The sequence below is a fragment of the Mustela nivalis genome (genome assembly GCF_964662115.1).
Source record: "Mustela nivalis genome assembly, chromosome: 16".
NCBI lineage: Eukaryota > Metazoa > Chordata > Mammalia > Carnivora > Mustelidae > Mustela > Mustela nivalis.
The window spans coordinates 25,375,914-25,401,389 of record NC_139035.1 but is presented as its reverse complement, the minus strand read 5'-3'; the positions used below and the strand labels follow the sequence as shown (position 1 = coordinate 25,401,389).

General features: G+C 50.4%; 1 protein-coding gene across 3 annotated transcripts in view; it reads right to left on the bottom strand.

The window, feature by feature from the left end:
* Positions 1-25,476, bottom strand: part of ASTN1 (astrotactin 1) — a 317,783-nt gene that overhangs the window by 17,753 nt on the left and 274,554 nt on the right. For all 3 annotated transcript variants that reach the window (XM_082702614.1, XM_082702612.1, XM_082702613.1), the window contains 4 exons: positions 16,057-16,325; positions 10,246-10,379; positions 6,443-6,594; positions 5,226-5,361 (listed from right to left, as the gene is read on the bottom strand). In XM_082702614.1, coding sequence (XP_082558740.1) covers positions 5,226-5,361; positions 6,443-6,594; positions 10,246-10,379; positions 16,057-16,325 — 691 coding nt within the window. The remainder of the gene's footprint in view (positions 1-5,225; positions 5,362-6,442; positions 6,595-10,245; positions 10,380-16,056; positions 16,326-25,476) is intronic.

Sequence of the window (25,476 nt, the reverse complement as noted above, 5' to 3'; positions counted from 1 at the left end):
CCCGACTGATGGCCATACTCTGTAGGGACGGGCTTGCAGCAGGGCACAGAGCCGTGGTTCCCAACTAGGCGCCCTCAGACCGGCAGCATCAGCATGCCCTGGGCACCTGGCAGCAACGAGAACTCTCCTGCCCAACCCCAGCCCGACTATGGCAGAACCTCTAGAGGTTCTTCCCTTCTCGGGGAGACTGAGGCATTTGAGCCTGAGGCATATGTATCTGAAGACACCTGGGCCAGAACTTGGGCTGGGTCTGAAGGGCCGCTGCTGAGAATGTGATGATCTGGGGCGTCTGGGTGGCTCAGTGGGTTAGGCCACTGCCTTCGGCTCGGGTCATGATCTCAGGGTCCTGGGATCGAGCCCCGCATCGGGCTCTCTGCTCAGCGGGGAGCCTGCTTCCGCCTCTCTCCCTCTCTGCCTGCTTGCGATCTCTGACTGTCAAATAAATAAATAAAATCTTAAAAAAAAATTGTTTAAGAATGTGATGATCTGGTTGGGGGCGAGGTGGGGATCACAGCAGGGGACTGCATGGGACTGCTTGGCCTCCTGGCTGTCCGTCAGGCCCGGGCCAGCGCTGGGCTTGCCCTCCTCCCAGCCCCAGGAGGCTCAGCCCATTTAACTGGCCTCTCCTCCTTGGGTCAGATCCACCTTCTTTGCCTGGTACTAAGCCCCACCATGACCCTGGTCCAAATTCCAGCACCCTGTGTCCCTTCTGTCCCCGTGCCCCTTCCCTCCTTGGTCTGAGTGGGCTCCCTGTGCCACACCAGCCCCTCCCAGCCTCCCAGGGGCTGCCTGGATCCCTAGCAGTGGCAGCCCCCCGAAATGTTTTCATCTAGTCCTCCCACACACCTGATCAGCTCACCTGGTACGTGCTGTTCCTAGAATTGTGACTGAGGCCACCACACGGCAGCTGGGGCATCCGATCGGCCTGTCGGATCCTGACCTGGCTCTGATCCTGAGTCTTGTCCTACAACCCGGGTCTCAGGCCGGGTCTCAGCTCTCTTCCACTGCTCACCCACTCCAGACTCTCTCAAGCTAAGTCTCTCGGGGATGGGCCCAGAGGCGGCCAGTGCAGCCTGCAGACCCACACCTGCTGTCTGGCATTCCCACATGTCTGTGTCCCACATGGACACGCCCACACACACCTGCAGCCCCTCCATGGAGCAGGACTGCTAGGGAGAGAAAGGAGAGCCTGTGAGGATGGCCACCATCCTGCAAGCTGGGCTGGGACGGCCCCCTAGGGTCCGAGCGAAGTTCCTCTCTCCCAGAAGACCCTGAGGCCTGAGAAGTCCAGCTCCCCCCTCCAAGGGTGGGCCACCTGATCTTTGTGGCAGACTTTGTGTGACTTTGCTGTTGGCAGGCATTTCTCACCAGAGTCGGGAAGTAGGAAGCCCTGTTCTCTTCCTGGCCAGTACACAGGCACCATGCTGCTAGTGCTGGCGGCCCAACGCCCCAGTTCTCACCACCAGCTTCTCCTCCTTTCTTGTCCCTCCCCACCACGGGTCTGAGTCCTGCTCCTGCGTCCCTGCCCTGGTTTTCCTTGGCTGCGATCCAGCCTGCCTGGTGCGCTATCCTCTGGGAGACAGCTCTGCCTTATCTTTCCCCCTCCACCTTCCAGGGTCCTGAGCACGGCTGATGAGGAGCCTGATGTCATGCTGCTTACCTGTCCGACATCACCTGCCCTAGACAGTCTGTAGCTGGCTTCCTGCCACTTGTCGTGGTCCACCGTTACATAACCCTTTAATTTCTAGCAGGGTCCCTGGACAGTGGTGAGAAATGTCCAAAGCCTCGGGCACCAAACTGGTTATCAACGGGACCCCCTGCTTCGGTGCCTGGGAGCCTGGCATGGTGTGACCCCCACCCCCACCCCAGCTGCTCCCACTCCTCTGGGCAGCGTCGCTCTGAGCCCTCCTCGCAGTAAGTTCCCCACTCACTCGATTGGATCCCCAGCTAGGATGAAAATGCCTGTGCTTAAGTCAATTCTCAATTATTCTGAGAGGGGCAATTAGTACAAAATTTAGAGTCCTGAGCCCTACTATTTTTAATAGCAAAGCAAGGTGTTAGGAAAGAAGATGCTTCTTCTAACCTTTTAAGTAGAGATGGTGCTTATCCTCAGAGCCATTCCTCAGCGGGCCGGCTCTGCAGGTCCTGGGGGATGCAGACAGCAGCCAGCTTATATTTACGACCAAAGCCCAGGGAGCACTTTCCATATTTTCATGGGGAAGTAGCACATGCACTAACTTCGGGAAGGGCTGCTCTGTTCATTGTCAGCACTGTGGTTTCCACCATCGAGACTGCCCAGCCGGATTGTTCAGCCTGTCCTTAGAGCCTGTGATGAACGGTGTGAGTGTGTGTGTGGGTGGAGAGTGTTTGTGGGTGTGTGAGCGTGTGTGTGAGAGAGAGAGAATGTGGATGTGGATGTGAGAGAGCGTGGGGTATATGAGTGTGTGTGGGACACGACTGTGTGGGATACGACAGTGAGTGTGTGGAGTGTGAGAGCATGGGTGTGTGTGAGTGATCTATGAAGGTGTGTGTGAGAGTGATTGTGAGAATGAGAGTGTGTATGGTGTGTATGTGAGTGAGAACGAACACAGCCTGGCTCTGGCTCCTAAAACTTGGTGTGCAAGAAGCACCCTGGTGCCCTGGGTCCAGGGCTGACCGCTCGTGTGCTACTTGCACGCATCCCTGTGCAAGCGTGGTGGATTCTGCGGATGGCTCCGGGTCAGCTTCCCTTTTCCAAACTATCTGTCCACTCCCACACGCACCCGAAGACAGTGGTTCTCCTGGGAGCACAGGCTGTGGCGAGCCGGTGGGCTAGAAGGGCAGCCACCTCCCCGCTCCGGCCTCAGCTTCCTTCTCTGTAGACTAAAGTATTGAACCAGGCACACTTTAAGATCCCTTTCAACCACGGAATTCTTAAATGTTTATGTACTGTGGGCCCAGAATTCTCCGTATCATGTTTCTTAACTGCATTTAATAAAATGGGCAGGAAGACAAAACAAGCCAGCAACACTGAGACGCACGGCTACCTCCGTGGAGCCCAGAGGAAGAGCCAGCTCCACGCTTTCACGTGAAAGTGCCTTTCACTGCCATCGTGCTGCTAGATCCTTCCAGCAGCCTGGAGCGGCTGCGGAGCGAGAGGCGGTCAGTGAAGGAAAGGCAGGCCCCGACTCAATTCTTAACCTCTGCCACACCTCCGACAACCAGCCTGCCATTCTGCGGAAGTCACTCTGTGTTGCTGAAGCTCAGCTTCCTCAACTGGAAGACGAGAGCAAGATTCCAACCTCGCAGGGTCCGCAAGGGTCCCCAGGGACTCGCACACACAGTAAGCACCCCATAAACGAAGGCTGCACTCTCCCTTTTAATAATAAGGGAACTTCGTTGCAATCCTGGCTACAATGACTAGTGCTCAGAAACAGAACCAGGCTTGGGGCCATGTGTTTCCAGCAATTAACCCGGGCCTTTCTCCTCGTACCAGGCTCTGAAGATCTGCCCTCTGAGCTCCAAGGAGGACCGGCGCCCCTAGGCCCTCCGCAGCCGTCTTCGCGTGATCTGCGGCGCCACCTAGTGGAGCAGCCCCTAGCCGGCAGCCTCTTCCCGCAGCTCCACGCACTGTCCGGGACTCTAACGTCCTCAACACACAGAAAGTTGGTGCCTGTGAGACCTAAGAGGGCAACGCTGGAGGTTCACCGAAGACAGCAGACTCGGAGAAGGTATCCGTGTCGGGTCTTTGTTCAGGAAACGTGGCCAAATCAGGCCAAAGTGGGGAGGGTCCCAAGACGGGTGAGGGCTGGTCCACAGGAATTTCACAGTTCCTAATTAACAGTTGTGACTAAGTGACAGGAATTAGTGAGCTCTTATTATAAGTGAGAATTCCAGTTTCACTGAATTTGAGGCATTTTACTGCATTGTCTCTAATCTTTCCTCTTTCTGCCTGTTTCCCTCCTCATAAAGGGCCATAGCTGCCCAGTAACAAGAGAGCTAAAATCCCAAGGAGGCCAGCTTTCCCTTGTCCTGGTATCAACCTTTCCATCTCTCTGTATTTTCCAGCTCCTCTAGAATATCCCTTGCCTCTATGTATCTTACTAGTAGGGCCCCCAGCTCTTTCCTCGATGAAAGACATTGAGCCTAAGCATCTACGTTCATCTTGGAATCCATGCCACTCACATTTCTGGTAGGTTGTCTTGTTTTTAACCTTTGAATTCTTTACCTGTGGAAATGGAAGTGATTTATTCTGGCTACTTTGACTCTATTCTTGTGACCTCATCTGTAAACTGTAAAATGTATTTCACACCTATGGGGTCCAAAGGTCCCAGAACTACATCACCAGGGATTCTGCCTTGCCCCCTTCTCCCAATTTTCTCATCATGACTTGGATTCTTTCAGTCTCTCTCCTCTTTTGGTGGTTTTTTTTTTTTTTTTTTTTTTTTTTTTTTTTTTTTTTTTTAATGTCTCTGCTTCACAACTACTTTCCTATTGTTCCAGGAGCACAGGGAGAAACGAGGAAGCACTTCCAGGGAGAATGGGGCTATTCCAAGTGCCAGGAGATAGGAGTCCACAGTGTTTTCTTTGGAGAAACGTGCTGACCATCTCTGCCTCTATAAACTATTTCAAAGTCACTGGAACTAGCTTCCTAAACCAGAGTTCTTGCTATTCTGCAGTTTTCATCTAAAAAAAAAAAAAAAATAATAATCTCCCTTGACTTAGAGCATTCACTCTATTTTTCCAGAATCACTTTCTTCCATTCCCTTGTACTCACCATCTGCTTCCGCTCGATTGGACTTCCTGCTACTCACCTTCATGCCTCTTTGCTTTTGCCCTTGCTGGTTCCACAGCCTGCTCTGCCTTTTCCCACATCACTCTACCTACTGAAATTCTACACGACCCAAGTAAGTGATGTCCACTCTTGTCAGAATGAGCCACTCCTTTCTCTTCTCTTCCACATATCCTGCCCTTCCATCTAGCCCCTATGTCTTCCTCTCTGATATTAAAGTGAGTTGTTTGTATATTTCCTTTCTGTGTTGCAAACTCTTTGAAGGATGGGGCTCTCCTGCCTTTCTTAATCCTCCCTTTCTAGAAAGTTCTCTATAATGCCAATCAGGATAAGACTTGAGGAATGCAAAATATCTTCCTGAGTTTCTTGAGGGAACTCAAGCACAAAAAGGAAGGAGCTCAGAGCCATGGGACATTCAGGGTAAGAAACAGCTAGGCAAGCGTATGTCACTCACATGTAGATGGTGTCCGGTTCCAGGCATCGGATGATCAGAGAGATGGTGGTGAGCTGTCTGTCTGGCACCTGAGCGGGCATGGCACAAGGAGACTTTGCTCCAGAGATGATGTCGTCCACAAAGCTCAGCACCGTCTCTGTCCGGGGGTGGGTGGGTGGGGAGGAATGGAAAAGGCCATGAGAAACATGCTGGCCAAGCAAGGAGATGGCACTAGTTCCATGAGAACTTAACATTAGAGCTGCTTGATTCTTGGTCCCCAATCTTCTTGAACTTCTCGTAGAGAAAAAAGACCTAGAAGGAATTGTCTTTTCTGTTTCATGTTTAATCAATTTAGAGCCATTTGTCCAGAGTGAGTTCAGAAACAACTATGGCAAGATGTACGCACACGTGTGAGTTCTTTTATGAAATGTTCTTGGCAAGGGCAGGGAGCAGCTGCTGTGGGCAGCGGTCCCTGCCAGCCCTTTGCAGCACCTGTACACATCAGAGACGGCCTCGGAGGTAGCAATGGACAGCTCTCCGTGCCAGAAGGCCGTGCATGTGTCTCCCGAGCTCGATGACCATTTCGGGAGAGCTTTTTTACCCTGCTCAGACTGCGGACGCCACCGTCCTGTGGGGGACCACACTCACGCATGGGTTTTAGGGATGATTTATGTTGACCTTTCCCTACGTGTAGGCAGCAAAATACTAAGACATGGGACATTGTTCATGGGGTGTTTCCACTTCTTGAAGCCTTCCCTCTTCTAGCGGGACCTGGCAACTGCAGAGTTTGCTTTAGGACAAGACATGGGGTAAGCACATCTGTTTGCTCATGCTTTTGCCCAGAGGGGGGTTATTAGCAAAGGAATTTTTTTTTTTTTCTGTAATCATGGCAGTGGTTAGCACAGAATTGTTTCCTAATTGTGGGCTAGGATAACTAGTGTACTGTATTGTTTCTTTGTGAGTGTGCCTAGAGGCAATGAAATGGACACCTCTTTAATAAACAAAAAGAAAAACAAAATCAAAACAAGACTCTGTCAGAGGTTCACCACGCAAAACTCTTAAATGGATGAGATGGCTGTTCTTGTTCCCCGCTCCCTGCACACACCCTCACCCCAGCTTCTCCTGCACTGCCCTTGGACACCGGGGACCTGGAGCATAGACCAGAAGGCAGGACATTTTTCTTTTCTCTTCCTTTTACCAATGGATTGAGATGAACCCATAAAGTCAGAGAGACTCACCTGTCTCCACCTTGGAGTGGTCCATCCTGTCCGTGACCTTTTCTTGACGAATGAGGTAATCTACAATCTGCACCCCGATTGGAGGCTCTGAGTGTTCCCACTCCAGGACCACGAGGGTGCTGCTGGGCTCATGAACCGTGGAGAGTCTCAGCCTGAGTACAACACAGGAAGAGACATGACATGAGGACCCTGTCGAGCCCTGCAGTGCCCTTCCAATGCTGGCCACTTTCTCAATGGTGACACACTCAAGTCTTCCTTCTAACCTTTCTCAACCAACCACTGCAAGGGTCTCTCTGAGCACCTGGCTCCTTTACTAGAGAGCCATGGTTCTTGGAGATCCCTGGAATCTGTATGTTATTACTCTTAATTGCCTGTTATAGATTAGGAACTCAATGTTTGTTTGCAAATAAGTCAATAAGTAGGTGAATCAAAGATGAATGAGCGTCTACCTCTTATAGGGTCAGCGGACAGAGCCTTCTGGGTGGCTGTGTATAGGGCCTGGAAATGTAATTTCTGGATTTGCTCTTAAAAATAGGAGAATGTGCCAATAAAGTTCATACCATGGCTCACTGAGGCGGTATCTGGGAGAGCCCTGGCCTTAACAAGGCCAAGGTCAGCTCAGTTTCCATAGCGTTATCAGGATCTGCCCTGTGGGGGACCCCAGCTTCCTCTCTCGCTATCAACACTAATAGATTTTCTTCCTGATACCTTCTGCTCGCTGGGCCTTGCGACAGGCTCAGTTTGGAGGCCATGCTCCTGGGGGGCGTTACTGGGCAAGAGAAAGTTGCCCACAGGTCAAGTTCTCCTCGGGGTGATGTCCTATGGCTGCAAACTTGGGCTCCAATTTCAGTTTCTTTCTCTGCTCTTGGGTTTCGTTGAACATCCTGATTCCTAATTCCAGTCTTTCTTTGCTTTCCCAATTCAGAATCTCCTCCTTCCATGCAAATTATCCATTTTGTCCATTCTTTGGCCTTGCTATTTCATACATCCTTGTGCCTTGCGGAGACTCCCTACACGTTACTGACGTCTGCGATATGGATTTCCTCATGGTCCAAGTGGTTTCAATTTGTTGCCTTGTTCGGACTTCACAGGTGTATCTCAGATTTCTCACTTGCTTCCAGTTCCAGGTTTGTTTCTAGACCACCGACTTCTGGGGATTCTCCAAGCCGCTGTGCATTCCAGTCTCCCTCTGTCACACACCATCCCTGCCATTCACCATCATCCTTGGTCCCCATATCTCACGACCTCCCATCACCATCGGCCTCTGCTCTTTACTCAGCCCACAGATGTCTGTCTCTGGTCTCAGGGGGTCACTGTGCCAGGTGCTACAGACAGAGCACACCAAGGCAATGGTCCATTTCAATTCAGCAAATGCTTGTTGAGCACCGATCACGTATCAGAATGCGCTTGGTGCTCAAGAAGGAGCAGTGCACGAGCTGGCTCCAGCCACCTTCTCCCGTGGGGTGGTCAACAGAAAACACACAATGATACATGTGACTGTAATAACGTGTGATAAGAACTTTAAGAAGAAAGCATGGGAGGCTGTGGGAGCAATAGCAAGGAATCCAACCAGTGGGAAAGTAATGCAAAACACATGCGGCTTAGTGGCTTGCTATGAAGGACTGCATAGTTTGCATATGACATGGAAGATGGACTAGACCCAAAACAGAGCGGATATTGACAAAGTCATTAATTAGAGTCATATGCCGGGTGCTATTTTCAAGAAAAAAGCATTAGGAAGCTTAAGTACGTAACTAAGCCTTTCTGAGAAGTCAGATTCTGTGAAAATGTGGACTAACGCCGGCCTCTACTGAGAAAACAGCAGCATGAGTGATTTACATAGACTTGTGTAAAACCAGAGAGCATTTCTCTTTCCAATTACCAAGAAACGTTCAAGAAACTACAGTCTGCTACTAAAGGAAGTGATTAAAGTTGACAAGAGAAGTGAAATCCTTAATAAATGTTCCTGTTTATGGAAATTTAGCCCAATTTGATCGTTATCAATAACATACTGTAAACGCAGGCTTAGAAAGGAAATCAGCCCTAAGACACCAGTGGTGGGATCTTGTGTCCACTTGATGATAACTATTTAGTGGCTTCAGTGTTGTGTCAAAATTCAGGTAATTTTCTTAGTGGGTGAATCCATCCAGAAGCACCATCCGCTTCTAGTGGCTCCCTTGAAACCAGAAGAAAGGACTATGACTAATAATGAGCTTGATTCTCTTTTGACTCAAGAGGCCCTAGTCATGGCCTCTTAAAAGAGCAGGAATCCAAGCACTGGTGTATCTAAAAGTACCCACAGAGAGAGGGCATGGAGACAAGAGAAGACGTTGGTTTGCGCTGTCTACTGTTGTGCTCTCCTCTTTCTCGGGTCTCTTCCGCTCAGTCCTGGCTCTTCGAGGCCCAACAGCACGTCCCTGCAACAGGCCTGAGGGCAGCAGCCACAGGACCAGCCTCTCGCTTGCTGGTGTCCTCCTGCTGGCTCGCTCCTGCTGCCTCAGCTCTCCTACTCCCAAGGGTCCTGAGCCTCCCTTTGGGCTTTCTTTGCCTCAGCCACCCATGGGGCCATGGGACGCCAGCTGTTCCTGCCAGACTCCTTATGAGACACCATATTTCTGTGCTTCACTCCCAGGGCACACGCCACAGTAGAGGCTAAGCGGGTGCCTGCCTCAGGCCTTAGCCTGTCAGGCTTACAGGGATTTGCCCAGGTCTGTCCAGCCTTCCCCTGAGAGCAAGGAAATTAGACACATTCGTCCTGAACCATCTCTGCAGCCCTCTGTGTTCTGTTCACCCCTCAAATGAAGACAGCCCCGACTGCCCATCTCCAACCCTCTCCTCTTCCCAGCTGATATTTATTCGGGAGCATTCTTTCTCTCTTTCTCCTACCTGTGGTTCTGTTGCTCATTTATTTGGGGTTGATTTAAATCTTTTTATCTCTAGGGTTTATTTCTCCAAGCCATCCTTCCCTCTGACCACTGAGCATCTCGGTAGAAGTTCCCTGCTCTGTCTCCGAGACGAGTCCAACCAGACACCCGCCTCCTCCTCAAACCTGCATATCCCCTGATGCTTCTTTTCTCAGCTATGACCTTCCCGTCTTCCCAGCCACCGGGGCCGAAGTCATAGGTCCATTCTCAACTCCCTCCCACACCAGTAAGTCGCCCACAACCCCCTCCCCTCCGCCACCACCTTTGGTTCTACCCAAAGTCATCTTTTCATCGTGTCCTCTCTGCACTATCATGGCTGAGATCACAGCCTCTTAGGGGCGGCAGCTCTGCTTTCTGCTTGATGACCTTGGAAAAACCATTCAGCCCATCTGAATGCATTTCCTTGTCTCTTAAACAGAAGCGGTAACAGTACCTAACGGCTCCACACAGTGCCGCTACCCTGGAAATGTGTCCCTGGCCTCGTGGAGTCTCACTACCGATCTCTCACTTCCTCCACTGCCACGTCACTTTCCCTGTCTGATCTTCTGCCCGTGCTGTCCTACCCTCTCTACCTTCAGGGAGAAATTCAAGTGCCATCTCCTTCGTGAAGCTTTCACCATGCCCCAAATTCAGACATGACCATTCCCTTTCACACTTGTTGACCTAAATGTCTCTGATAACCCTCATCAGACCATGTCTTCTATGGTGACATTCTGTGGGTAGCCTCCCCTAAGATCGAAGGCTCGCTGAGGCCTCGCGTTTTTCTTCCTGTTCCGGGCACCCAGCTTCCTGCTTTCCCACGAGTGGACGCTGTCTAAGAGACATTGGCAGAACCCAGTGGAGCGGGCACGCAACCGAGGCAGAGAAGGGGAGGCGTACACGGGCTGCGGGAGAGGCGCACAGGTGGGGAGTCCATCCGCTCCAAAAGCCGTGGCGTCGCATCGACACCAGTCCTCGATGACATCTCCGGTCCCCGAGCACCACAGTGAGCTCATGATAGCCTCCTGCAAGAGCTGTAAAAGAGGGAAGGGTGAGTGTCCAGGAGCCAGGGCTGTGTCGCTAGAGTCAGGAGACACAATCCAGGCTCTGCTTGGTTCTAGAGAACTTCCAGCCGGTAGGTTGGAGCCCCATGTCACCATTTTCTTGACCTACAGTTCCTACCCCAAGAGACCGATTCTGGGAAGCCAGCCCTCACAGGACCTTCCGAGCGCTGCTGTCCCATGAGTGTACCGGTTCATCCCTGTGGTCGAGGGCTGTCACCCTGGAAGGGAGTCTTACTTCTCCCTCCTTCTCCATCCATCTGTCACGCCACACCCAGGGCCCTAGCAACAATAACCTCTTGACCACACACTGGCCTGACCCTTCTTCCATCTGCCCGGAAGCACTCGGCCCTTTCTCAAATGCCTCTCCGGGCAGTCTCGTCTGCCCTCTGGGTCCTGCGCAGCACGGCCTCCGCTGCGTTCCTTCACGTGCCTTGTCCCTCACATACAGTATTTAGGCAGCTCTTCCTTGGGTTGTGCGTGCCTGTGAGGCCTCTTTTTCCTGGTGGAAAGCAGGCACCGTGCCATGCACAGGTGAAGAACCGCGTTCCAGAGCCCTCCGCCCTGGGTGAGGACTTCAGCTTGGCCAGCCCCTGCCGTGGGACCTGCAGCAAATTAGACCAACTTGGTCTCCTCAATGGGAAACACGGGGCAGAAACAGCCCTCTCCCCACTGGGCTGTGGTGATGATTCCACGAAACAAGAGATGCCACAGGGCAGAGCGCAGGACCTGTGCACTGCACACATTAGTCACGTATAAATAGTGCCTCGGTCATCAGTAAACATCAGCGATCATTACTGTGTCTGGATGACAGGCTCGGGTCCTCTATGGAAGCAAACAAAACCTAGAAAAATTCTTTACACACAGTGATTTCACAGCTGCTACTGCCCTCATTGGTGAACGGACAAAAGGATAAAATTAGACAAATCAAGGAACAGAACTCGAGATGGGGCAATTCCCTGGTGCAACAGATCCTGATGGGCACTGGACTCTCCAGTGGGGCCCTGCTGCCTCAACCCCAGCCCGGGGACAGGGAGAGGGCGAGCAAGCCTGGCTGCAAGGCACGTGGCCATCCACTGTGGCCGAGATCAGCTTTCTCTCTGGGTCGGCTCGCTGTCTGCAGCCTCTGTTTTCCTGTGGGTCTCTTCTCTCCGACCCACTCTTACCAAACCCACACAGAATTAGTAAATTAGAGAAATGAAGTAGCAGTCATCTCGGAAAATTTTAGGCCAAAAAAATTGAAAAGAGGGGATGCGGCGGTGGGGGGAGGAGTGGGGAGGGAGGAAGGAAGAAAGAAGGAAGGAAGGAAGAAAAAGAGAAAACAAGAGAATAAGCAAAAAAATGATAGATAACTCTATAAAAATTGAGATGTCCAAGCTGAAAGCTGATACCCTAAGTGATGTGCCTCCAGGATTTCCTGTAGGCCATCTTAGGTTAGAACAGTTGAAATAAACTTCCATAGTAACCCCTTTCCCACCCGCCCACCCCCTGACTGGGAGCTTCTAGGGAACAGGGACCAATTCTTGATTATCATTATAATCTGTGTGTAGTTTTAAAATTTCAAGGCCCTTTTCGGGCTAACACTGTAGTTTGAGCTCCGTGGTAAACAGAATTTACAGTGGAGGACGCTCCGAGCCGGGGAGGTTAGCGACTTACTCACCTAGTGAGTGGGGGCCCGCACCAGAGCCTGAGCTCCAGGTGACGGGTTCCCGGCCGGCTCCCAGCCGGGAACCCGGTGTGCCGTAGGTGCTCACTGCATACTTTGCCTGACTGAACCAAATTCGAATCAAAAGTACACGTTCTTAAACTAAGAAAACCGACTTTCCCTGAGAGAAGCAGAATAAAGAGGAAATTGTGACGGCCCGCATACAGCCTTTAGTCAACAATTACTAGGTGAGCACCTGTAAGGGTCCGGCTCTGGGCTCAGCATTAAGGATACAGTGGACCTTAGATATACTCAGCCCCTGCCCACATAATCTTGCAGCCAAATAATAAACAAGCAGAAGTTACGTAAGTAACCAAATTACTAGGACTGGTGGCAAGGACTCTAAAGGAGAAGGGTAAATTAGGACAGTAGGGACAAGGAAGGGAGACAATCTCACGGAGGGGTTTGGGAAGGTTTCCATGCGGATGTGCATTTTTATCTGAACTTGGAAGGACAGATCAAGAGTTATCCGGTGAGAAAAGATGGGCAAGTGTCCCAGGTGGAAAAACCAGTATTAAGATGCCTTCAGCCTGGGTGAAACTAGACCTCTAAAGTCAACTGAGAAAAGGCTCCTCTGGCTGTCAGAGCTAGAGTGAAGGGCAGAGACGGGCTCAGCAAGTGGGAGGGGGCGGGGCCAGTTACAGGGGCCCTGGGGTCCATGGTAAGGGACAGTGTCACATTCTAAGGGCAGGTGGAAGCCATTAAAGTGTTTTAAACAGGGGAGCAGTGTGATCAGATTTTCAACCCCAAGGAGTAAGGACCAACACTTAGGATGACAGACATTTTCTCAAAAGCTTTCACTTTCCACCTTCAGTTCACACAATTCTACAAGTTCCTACTCCTGAACCCTAGGCTATCGGTCACTACAGAAGGTAGGATGGGGTAGAAGCGGGGAACTCAAGAAGGAGCCCTTCTGGAAAGGAAGAGGAAAAAAAAAAACATTTTCCTTGATAGCTAGAATGTAGCAGGCATTGCATGGGGATTCTCATTTGTTATTGGATTTAATCCTGATTCCAGAAATGAACCAGGATTTTCCCATTTTTTTGTTCTTATTTTGTTTTAGAGAAAGCAGCCGAACTTTCAGGCCACGTTCACCCATCTGGTCATTCCTCCATTTCTTTCACTCGCTTACTCAGTGGAGCCTCAGCTATGTGTCAGCTGCTGCTCGGCACTGGGATTCCACAGACGAATGAGTGCTTCGCAGACTCTGCGGGACGAATCCATAAACAAACACACGAGTCCTCGCGACAGCAGGTGACACGTGCTTCAGAAGATGTAGGGACACAGACAGTGGGAGCCACTTGAAGGAACGGGGCTGGCCTGGGAGAATAATGGAGGGCTGAGCACAGCTGTGGACGCTGGAGCTGAAACCTGGAAGCACTGTCCTCGCAAGAGCTTGCCCGTGGCAGAAGTGTAGGCGAGGCCATTCCTGGGAGAGAGAGGGACGAGTCTGAAGGGCCAGATGCACAACAGAAAACGTGTGGTGTTTAAGGAGGCACCCGGAGTTAGAATTTGGAGGACAGAATACAAAGCATAGTGGGGGCACAACCCAACCACGTATGCAAGGACCAAATTGGACAATGACCTGCCCTTCTAACGATCTGCCAAGGACTTCAGGTCGTGTTTAGCAGATCCTGCAGAGCCCTGGATCGCCCTGAAGCTACAGGATCGGACGTCCACATGGGACAGAGAACTCTGATGGGCCTCACGGGAACCCCAGCAAGAGGCTACTGTAACGAGGAGGTGGTGCGCTGTTGTTGCAGTGGGTGGCTGGGAGCGGGTACAGTCACGGGGGGATGGAGTCAAAGGATCTGTGACCCCTGGTGACAGGCAGATATCGGGGAGTGACAAGAAGAGTCAGGGAAGCCTATTTGGCCTCCAGCTGCAGCAACTTGGTAGAAAAGAATCCCATTCCCTGAGACTGAGGCACAAGGGTGTCTGTTTGGGCTGGGAGATGTTGGGTTGGAGATACCTGATGGGTTATATGGTTGGACCTCCTGGGTTCTAGACTGCTGCTCATCAGTAGACTGAAATGTGACATGGGTGATCTAGTCCAACAGAAGGAACCCAAGAGAGGTTGGAAAATTTGGCCCCACTCCTACCAGAGGGCTAGAGAAGAACACACACTGAGTTAGTGTCATGACTTAGCACCCCTCTTCTTTGGCCTCTTCATTCCACATCCACATACTTTGCGAGGAAGGGAAAATCGGAAGGAAAAGCAGAGGAGTAGAGAGAATGAAGAGAGAAGACAGACTATATCTAAGGAGTAAGAGAAAAGAATCCTGGGATGGGGACAGAAGCACCTTGGGCCACCTTGTCTATGTATTTAGAAGTTTAGAAATTACCATGTTCAAATATGGCCCGATGGATGGTCTCTCCCAAGCCCTCTCTTAAAACCTGTGCAGGGAGACAGGGAAGGGCCAAGGTCTGGCCAGTAGGAGATCCAGGGAGGGAGATGCTAGCAACACAAATTCCTTTAGTTTCCCACAAATAGATGCCAAAGACACAGATTCCCAGCTTCCCCGTTTTGCCCACAACGCCCCTGCGGGACGCTGGGAACCTTTGTCATCCTCTTCCCCCGCAGCTTTTCCTTACTCTGCAGCTTTGCCGCCTTGTCTCCTAGGGTGGTGCTGTGCGTGTACCCCCACCTCTGTGAGTGTACCCCTGGGGTAAGTGCTCAGAGCTCTTGGGGCACCAGCGGCAGCAGCCCTGGGTGCTCTCAGGAGATAAAGCGGGACAGGGAGGGTGCTGGATTAAAGCCACTGCAACGCTGGGTCTCCATGGTGACATCAACCCTTCCTGCTTGTCATCCTCGCAAGCCCCCCTTCCACGGTCTCTTATCCCAAGCTCTTCTTCCCCCGTCACTTCCACCAGAATGAAGAGGGGCTCATAGGCCAAAGGAACCACTTATCCTTTTGTTCCTGTGAGGAACCTTATTTTCAAACATTCAGTGAAATATCATCGGCAGAGGCAGAAAGGCGAGAGCAGCACACACGTGCAGAATCGCTCCCTGCTGGTCTGAGCATCACCTATGAAACAACTGTGACACACCAGGTGTCCCTTAAAAGAGGAAAGAGAAAGCAATTATCACCCTACCTGGATGGACGGAGCTCTCAGGCAGGTAAGGAGCTCTCTGCTCTGAGTCTACCATGTCTTGTCCCTCAAGGTCACCTTTGCTTGTGGTGTCAGAAGCCCCACACCCTGAGCTTTCCTGCTTTTATTCTTGCTATCGTCAGTGTGACCCGCTCTGTTCTTTGTGTCCTTGAGGAGATCTGAGAGCTAGGGACTGAGGTAAGCCCCTGCTTCTGCCACAGTTCTCCAGCTTGTCCCTTTGGCTCCATTCATTTTCTCAGCACTTTTGGAAAGGAAGCCACACAGAGAACGGAGGGGTGCTTGCAACGTGTCATGACCTCGCAGTATAACATAAGGCAGAAGATTTGCACGGATGTGGTGTTTTGTGGTCTTTGTTCTTAGAGTCAGAGCCACGGGCAGGGAACCATTCCTCTGGGGCTAAGAACAGACCCTTCCCTCTAGGACCTATGCCGGACACACTCCTCCTAGCCTCGCTGCAGCCAGTCCAGGCTCGAGATCTGTTAGGGGAGCCAGCCTTCCCCCATGACTGTCCCTGAGGCTTTCTGAACCGTGGCTCTGGTGGCTGTGAGTGCCACACCTCCCGATCCTCCTCCTCCCTCCCAGCGCTTACCTCTCGAGAACCTCCACAGATGCTGAGCTGTGACTCCCGAGTCCTTACCTTGGGGGTTGTGGATGCCCTGCTTTGACTTAATATACAAACATGCGAATCTAAGCAAATTATGTGCCTGGATTAGCTGAACAAAACATCTCAGTATCCATACGCTAGCATGGAGCTCAGCTATACCCTGTCGCCCGAAAGCCCTCTGTTGTTGCTGATGCTTCCTTGAGTCCCCCGAGTCCCGGGCCTCTTACCCTCTGGGTCTGGTTGTTGGTCACCAGTTCGTAGATGGGGGCTGCTCTGGTCACTTCCAGCAGGACTGGCTCAGCCGGAGTGTCAGGGCTGGATGTCACGTGGCACAGGGGACAGGAGGAGGGGCATCGTCCCTTGCTCTGGCATTCCATGCGGACCCCAGCTGCCATGCGCTTGGTGCCGGACTCTGACAGGCTGGCGATGTACTCTGGGAACGTCAGCACCTTGGGGTCTCTTTCCCGCTCCTCTGACTCGTCAGATGGGGAGTTGCCTGCCAGACCCAAAATGAAAAAGGACAATGAGGCAGGCGAAAGAGCAAGGTCTTGCATGATCTCGCGGCCCCTGAGTGCTGGAGTCAAATCTTAGGAAGGTCACAAAATGTCACTGTTAGGGACATGACTCTGACGTCCCCGTCAATGCGGGGAACCCGTCCCCCCTCTAACCTATTAGGGTTCAAATGACCTTCCATATGTGAGAGCGGGTTGTTGCCTTTTGGAGAATCCTCAGCTCCCCCCATCCCCTCCTCGGAGGGATGCCTCGGCGGTGTCTGTGCGGGGTCTGCGACTGTCAACAATCCAAATGGTAACAACAGTGATGACTCAGGGACTCAGTTCTTCATCCGTAAGATGAAGATATTCAGTGTGCCCACAGGTGAAGTGTGAGGAATAAATAAATGGCAACATGTTTTTAAAGCACATAACACAGTGGCTAGTACATGTCCAGTCATCATCATAAGAGTTTTAATCAGAAGGAGAGGTAAGTTTACTTAAACTGTGAAGTAAGGTCTGTCATGGGCCCCCTTGAACCCATGCAAGAGCTCTCTGCATGAAGTTCCACCACCGCACCCATCTTATGGAGGAGGAAAACGAGGCCAAGACCCTCAAGGTCACACAGCGAGGATGTTGTAAGTGCTGGGGTTTGAGTCCAGGTTCATCCGATTCCAAAGCCTTGAAGTTACTGGGAAGGAAGAGGACTTTTCTGCTTCCTTATTCTTCAGTGCGTGGAAGATGGGAGGGAGCTTGGGCCCTCCAAAGCAAAGAGACGGATTTATAACATTAGGCTTTGATTGATGAGTGAAAGGTAGTTAGAGAAATTCTTGGTTTATTTTTGCTGACAAAGATGAGAAATGCCTACCTGAAAATAAGTAATACTTTGTTCCCTGTGGAAGGAAACATGGCTGGGAATTTGTGTTCCAAGCCTTCATGATTTCCCATCTAACTTATTCATGCTAGACAAAGATGGAAGTACAGTCCACTGACCAAAAGCCCTTGGGCTTCGTAAGAGATCCCAGACCCTTCACGACACAGCTACAGGTCCAAACATGAAACAATTTCATGGAGACCAGTGGGCTTCTAGAAACAAGGGGCAGATACAGAACATTCGTTCTGGTCATCTTGGACCGCTCAGGAACATGGTACTTGATGGGCCAGATCATTGAGGGAAAATGACTAGAAGGTTTTGTAAAGGGGTTTTACAGGGTGACTTCAAGCTACAGCTCACAGACTTTCTAACAGGGTTCTCTTTTGTGGGGTCCAGGGAGCTCTCTGCACTCCTCCCCTGGGTTTGCTATGTAATCTGAGCCCATTTGGACATGTCACGAGACATAACGACACTCTTGTTTCCCAAATGAACACCCTCGTTACGCAGATGAGGCAGCTTCCTCCAGAAACTCCTTCACACTAACGTGAAGAACTCACTCGGTGACTGTAAACGTGAGGTATCATTTATTTCACATTTGCAATTTGTTTAATAACAAACCCAGAGTTGAACTGAAGACTTCCCTAGGTTATAAGAACTGTATAAGTACGTACACCATAAAGAAGAATGAGGTCTAACAGAGAGGCCCAGGAGCCCACACCGGCCAGCCCCAGAGGCACTCACTGCCACCTATAAATCCTGATCCACATTCAGGTTTAGGTGCCCTGTTCAGCACCCCCCCCCACCCCGCCCTGGCTGGGAGTGATTGTAAGGTGAGCACAGTCTAACAGGGCTCTCCCCACCCAGGCCCTGGCCATGCCTCAGTCTTCTTCAATAGGCTATATGGACTGGGCAGAGATAAGGGAGGTTTGGATTCTTGAAATGATTTCTAGAAAAACGGGCCTTCTTTCACTGAGAAAGTAAATGAAATTTTTAAAAAATCAGAAAACACAGTGTTTCTTTCCAATACAAAGTTTAAAAAGTTCTTGCTGTGCAAGAAACCATGCCAGAGAGCTTGAGGGTCTCTTGGAGGACCCTCAGGGCCCTTACAGTCAGAAGCATTTCATTGACCCACAGCCCTCCTTTTGTTGAGAAAGGATTCAGCAGGGGCTGGGAGAGTTCCCAGGAAATGACCACTAGAGGGGGACAGCAAGTCTAAAATGACTTCCGTGAGCACACTCTCTGTGATGAATTCTGTGTGGCCACTTGGGCACCACACAAAAACTTATGGAGAAGTAACCCTGGTTACTTAAAAAAGTTGTGGTACCATTTTTTTTTTCCAAAGAAATAGTATGAAATTAACAAGTAACGTCATTCCATAAAATGTATCCCCAGGAGAAACATCCACAGTGAGATACAGAAGTAACTGAGAGACAGAAAATTAAAATCCCCTGGATATCCTTCACATGAAGTAAAATTTAATTCAAGGGAGAAATACTAGGTCACCTTTTCTCTCATCCTTTAATTCCCTAATACCCAAGAACTCCGCCCCCTCCTCCCCACCACAAACCCTATAAACATCCCTGTGTGGGACAAGGGCCCATCCGTTATTTCCGAGGCACCGGTGCACAGACAGATGCGGCCACTAGAGGGCACTGCATCCCCAAACACAGTGGAGCACAGTGACCACCTCCCTGCCCTCCAGCGCTCATTCATTAAGGCTTGTAATTGCTGTAAACATTTGAGGGGCTGTTCCCTGGCGGCTGTCTTCTGACGATCCCAATTAAAATCAAGACTCGGGAATCGCCCTCCCTATCTCCCGGCCCCGGACAGGTGCAAGGTTAGGGAGGAGAGAGGCATGGGGAGGAGGATGGCAAAGAAGAGGGTAGCAGACCGCCAAACTCTTGTTTTAATCCAGAAGCCAATTTTCCTTCTCCTGAAAATATTCTGCTCCTTAGAAAGAGGGCCTGCTGAAGTCCCCTCCAGTTCCCTCGTCATGCTGTACGGAGCTGTCTGGAGAGGAGCCGGATTTATACAGAGGTGATGAGCAGGGAACTCCCAAAGCCATCTATTCAGGCTACAGAGAAGAATAGAGATGTGTGTGTGAGAGAGATTTTTCAAAGAGGAAATGCATTTTCCATGCGCAGTTGAAGACACAATTGGGAAATACCCCTTAAAATGATGGAGTCCGGTGGTGAAAGCCCAAATAAATCTCCCTTTGCCCAAAGAGAGCACCTATAACCATCATCTCTGTGGTCAGTGAAAGAGTCGTTCAAATCCTAAAAGCTCCAGGAGAGTCTGATCTTTGACATTTGCTTTTAACTCCCCCTCCATGTTGCAGCAGGCAGAAGAGCAGTGGGTGTGTGGAGAGTCACGGGGAGGAGACCCCGCCTTATTTCCTTATGGTTCAGCAGCTCCCCCTGCACTGGCCCCTCGGATGACGTTCCATAGGCACTTCTTGCCTCTTAGCTCCCTCTACCTCCTGGGTGGAGACGCCTGAGCACTTTAAGACACTATGCAGTCTTTTAGTAAAATGAACATACAATTTCAACAAGTTACAAAGTGTCTGGACATAAGGAAGGAGCTACAGCTGAAGTCTTAAAAGATTATAATTGGCGAAGGTGCCTTGTGATCAAGAAGCTCCAGGTGCGACCCCCTCTGATCCCTGGTTGCAGAATTCATCTCACCGCTCCCACGGAGGCGCTGCAGTCCAGCAATGATACTTCGCTTTCTTATAAGTAGAAGAACAGCCAACCTGGAATGTAGTTAACAGGCCCAAAACTGCAAAGCATTTTGCAAATACAGTCTGCTATAAATAAATGCCATTTGCTTTAGGCTAAATCTGTATCCTACAGCACACAGTGGATGAATTTCCCCAATAGAATATTGTGGAATGAGAATATTGGCATTCTCGATGTTCAGACTCTCACTGTGGATGTGCCCGTGGCCTTTGCCGTGTGCACCCTGACTCACCTAGGCTCACGAACCATACGAAGATGATCAAAGTGACCGGCCCGTCCTCACGGAGGGTCTGCTCTGCTGGTAGGAAGCAACCGGTCACGGAGTTGGAGGGAGATGGGATAAAGTAAATTGCTATGATTCCTGTAGGATTCTGGGGCTGCTTAAGACTCTCTCTCCTGAGTTGGTGCCCAAGGCAATGAGATGCTAATGACATCACAGCTAGAACTACAGAGGTAGTTCATTAGGCAGCCAAGAAATCAAATGCAAACTAATTAGACTCTCGCTCTTAGAGACAACTCACGATCTACGGGAAAGAAAGCTTGACATGGGGCAAATGAAGCACAGCCATGGCCAGCTGTGCCCAGGAGCCCACCGACACCCCGCCTTTCATCTTTCCCGCAGCCCGCTCCTCTTCCCACAGGGCGTCCTGCGGGTCTCTGAATTCACATTTCCATCCACGCGCTCCAGCCCGGACCAGTCTCTGGGGATGTACGGTCACATCCTTGGACAGAGAGGTTCAAGTCACCCTGGATGACTTAAACTGAACTCCTAGACTTGCCATAAGCCAGTCTCTGAGACCGGAATTAAGGACAATGTGACGGATTAATAACCGGGGGAAGGAAGAGAGGGCATAAACGGGCCACTTCTCTCTACTCGTCTGTATGAGACAGTGAGTGTTTGGGGCCAGTAACTGTGTCTTTACCATGGGAACTGCATCCCTAGTTCAGGTGTATCCATATTCATCATCTCCCTCCCTGCCTTTGTCTCTCCTCCCTCTATGTATGTATACATGTATATGTTTTGGGGAGAAGGGTATATGCTTTTGGGGGAAGGGTAAAGGGGGTGAACATAATAACTCATGATCATAGGTCTAAAATGTCAACACAAGCCAAACAAATAAAACAACCAAAGCATTTATGAACTGCTAGCCCCTCACTAAAGCTTTAAACCATCAAGTGGCAAGAACAAAACTTTCGTCCAACAACAGCCAACTCTCGTCTCTACCCAGACCTCTTCTGTGAGTATTATTAGTATCATTAGTAGCTTGCTTGGAAATCCACTTGAATGTCCAACAGGGACTTCATACTCAACATGTCCCCAACTGCTGCGGTCATTCCTCCACACTGTCCCCAGCCACCTACTCCTCGCGTGAAGGGGCCAGCTCAGCATACCACACCAGCTTCCTCGTTGCTCAGCGTGAAGTCTCGGCTTCCCTGTTGGTTCTCCCTCACCCTCCCAACCAAACATTTGGTCTTCACATCCTTTATCTCTCCGAACCGTCCATTCCTCTGCTCGCCCACGGCTGCCCCAGGGCACCGCAGCATACAGTGTGAGGTCTGATTCAGACTGCCCAGGATTGATTTCTGAACTTCTCGCCTGTGAGCAGTACAATTTGGGGGTGAGTTTAACTTTTCTGTGCCTTGGCTTTCTCATTTATAAAAAGGAGACAAAAACTGAACTGATGTAGTAAAGCTATGGTAAAGATTAAGTGACATAATCTACGAAGAGAGTTTCGAGGAGCCTGGGATGAAGTGAATACTCTTGGAAATTAATTCTTCTCACAATGCCTGCCTACTTGCCTACCCCACCCACCAGCCGCACCATTGGATGGGCTCCTTGGGGGCCAAACGGTGTCTTGTTCTTCCAGTGTCACAGCCCACAGTGCCTAACAAGTAGCTAATGTATTTGGCAATTCATTAAGCAAATATTTATTGAATGCCTACAAATGTTTGTCGAATTAATAAATCATTCATAATGACTTGTATACAAAGTGACGAGGTACTAACGAGACGGGCTGGGTTCCAATTCATTTCCCTCCTTGCTGTCCTGGATTCTTTGGAGATTTTTCTAGTTTCCTCCTAAACAGAGGAGCATCAATCCAGAACAAGCTCCCCATCTTTTAGGTACAAACGCAACCTGGCCTGAGATTATGTAGTTGCAAAGATTTCAGGAAATACTGCAGAAAGGCAGCTTGCAAACTGTGCAAAACACACACAGGCATCCCAAAGGTTGTTGATGTGCACGGAGTTATCTACCTTGGGGCTGAAGGACTTAAGCTTAAGAAGAGGAGCGGCCAATTGTGGCATCGAGGAGCAGACGGCGGTTCTCCTGTGACTAGTCAGTGCCGGAAAGTTGTAGGCACCAGGTGTCACAGAAGAGCTAGAGGGGCTGATCGGTGCCCTGGGCCATGAGCACCACATAGCAGCTGAGGCGGAAGGCACATCACAGTGGGGGTGTGGACAGCCCTGGGAGCTGAGCAACAGCACTGACACCAGAATTCAGCTTCGCCTTCCTCTTCCCCAGCAAACAAACAAAAAAAAAAAGTGGTTGTAACAGCAAGAGTCGGGTGACACTCTGGAACCCGAGAACGGTCGTAAAGGTGAAACAGGAAAACCTCGGTCTTCAGCTCAACCTGTACACAGGAACCCATCCGAGTTCCCAGCCGCACATTCATCACTACCTGTTAGCTCAGAGGAAGCACATCTTTAGGGATGTGCTTTTGGGATTCAGTGCTAGAAAAACACCAGTTCACGACTGTCCAGCGTGTTCCGAAACAGTCCTAACTCCATAGGGTTTATGTTTCTGTCCTGTCCTACAAATGAATTCCCTTTTTTTTTTTTAAAGAAATCCTTTTTTTTTTTTTTTTTTTTCAGAATATGTTCCTTACCTTTTGTCCTAAAATTAAAGTTTCTGGAACTTCAGGTTTAATTCTTTGGTATTTCTTCAGGAAGTTTCTGGAAATAGCAAATGGCCTTTGTTATAAGGGTGAGCAACATTTCTGGGTGTGGTGAGGTCCAGTGTAAGTAATTAGCAGTCCTCAAATATCCACTGGGCACCTTAGCCAAGCACCATTAACTGGGAGGTTGAGGAAAAGGTGTCTTCTGGAAAATTGAATTTTTTGTTTAATTGATACTTAGCCAGAAACTGCTTACTTTTCCTCCAATTTTCGTTGACATTTTTCTTCTCTAAAAATGCAGTTTTCCAATTTTCTGCCTGCCTCGTGAAGCATTGCCTACCAAACAGAATTAAACCTTTCCCCAAGGCCCCTCCAGGTGATCATTTTGTTCATCAATTATGACTATGCAGATCTGGAAGCTATAGGAGACAGAAATAAAGCGGTATACACACCCCAGAAGGCTTTTAAAAATTGATCGGTAACATAAGGTTACATTTTCTTAAGACTGCCCCCCTCCCTTCACAGGCATGTTTGTCAAACAACCACCTGATTGAGGCTCCTGGCTGATTAGGTTCGTGTGAGACTGAAGTTTTGGAGTCCGCGCAGGGCTTGGTCTTTGCCAGAAGGAGCTAGTCCCCTCTGGTGTGGGAACAGTTAGCGGAGTAACAGACTGACCAAACCTCTGGCCAGAACTCTCCAGAGCCTCAGTCGGCCTCTTTTCTGGTCAGTCATAGTGACAGTCCGTCTAGGAGAGGCTAGGTACAGAAAAGGTATAGCAGCATCTACCAAGGGGCTAATAAAAACACAAAGATAGTCGTGGCCTCGTAGTGACTCCCACTGCGCCCCTTTTAATCTTAAGCTTCGTGTAAAGAGCGGAAAATGAAGACAGCTTGGTGAACCACTGAGATGCCCGGAGACCCATCTCCCCACAGCCTGTGGGTCTCAAGAGCATCTAAAATAAAATCCATGAATTCCTAGGAATCCCTAAAGCTTTGACTTCAGAAATGGAGCCCTTCTCTTCTGCTCGACGGCTAGTCCCCAATGGACAAGAAGCTGCCTGATGTTTTAGTGGGCTATGGTGGTTCTAGTGGGCTGTCGTGGCTCTCCCCCAAAGCTGGGTGCTTGATACGCATTCAGCACATACTCAGAGATGGCAAGAAGCAGAGGGATTTTATCTCTCTCCAGTCTCATTGCCTGCGACTCAGGTCTGCACCCCAAAGCCTCATTAGGATTCGCCACAAAGGCCAGGCCACGTAACCTGAGGTGACGGGGTGGGGGGTTGGTTATCTGGGAGCATTTACTAAGTGCACACATGTGTTGGGTATGGGAGACTGGGCTGGTACCACCTGTTCTCCTCCCACGCCCGAAGAGTCTTTCTCCCTTCCTTCCTTCCTTCCTTCTCTGCTTCCCTGTAGGTTTACCAAGTGCCTCTCTGCCCCCGTCATCCCTTCAAGAAGTAATTCCACTGGACCTTGGAGCCCACATCCAGAGGAGGACCCAGCACTGTATCAGACAGGCTCTGGTTTTATGTTTTTGTGTCCTATGTCTGTCCAGGATGGGGTCCTATGCATCCTTGTGTACCTAGAACCAGCACCTAGTACCCCACAGGTGTTCCCTCATCCTTGTCTCAACGTCATAAATGCAGGGGTACACTGTCCAGCACCCCCCTTCTGTGATGTTGACATGATTCCATTTTTTCATTCGCCTCTTACAGTCCCGGTCTTCATTCACCAAACGCCTTTCGTACAACTCTGCGTGGCTCCCCCGTCCTGTTCCTATCCAGTCCCTCCCCCTTCATTTCTGAGGGCTGCCAAAACAAGTCACCGCAAAGGAGGTGGCTTCTAGCAACAACAATTTATTCCTCCAGGTCTGGGGGCCAAAAGTCCAACATCCAGCTGTCGGCAGGGCCGCAGTCCCTTTGCAGGAGCTTGGGAAGAACCTTCCTCACCTCTTCCACCTTCTGGTGGCTGGGGGCATCTCTTGGAGACTCTCAGCTTGGAAGCGCGCTGCTCCAGTCCTGGCCTCAGTTGTTATGTGGCCTTCTCCTGGGTGTCCAAGTCTCCGTCTCCCTTCTAAAGACCCCAGTTACTGGATTTGGGGTCCACCCTAAGTCCAAGATTACCCCATCTTAGTGATACCTGCAGAGAACCTATTTCCAAATAAGGTCACATTCTGAGGTTCCAGGTGGGCATGAAACTTAGGGGGACACGACTCGACCCACTGCAATGTCCATGGCCTTTAGCACTGTGACATAACCCACAGAGCCCTCCCTTAACCCACCGCCAGCAACGATTCATTTGCTGGCCACTTGGAAGCTGACCATTCCTCTGCAGGACTTCCTCCCAGGGCACCAGGCGATGGGAAGAGGGATGGCGTTTCCGGCTCCCTCGGTGCCCCAAGGCCCCACGGCTGCTGTGTGTGGCTTCTTGTCAACATCAAAATAAACCTGACATAGAGATTCAGAGTCACAGCCTTCCGGATGCACAGAGCTGCATGGGATTATCCCTGCTGATTTGCCAGGCAGAGTGGCACGGGGAGGGAGGAGGAGGACCAGGCTTAGAGAGAGGTGAAAATAAGGAACACCTGCAGGATGGCTCTCTGCACATCTCCATGAGCAGAGACCACGTGAGTGAGTGAGCACGCTCAG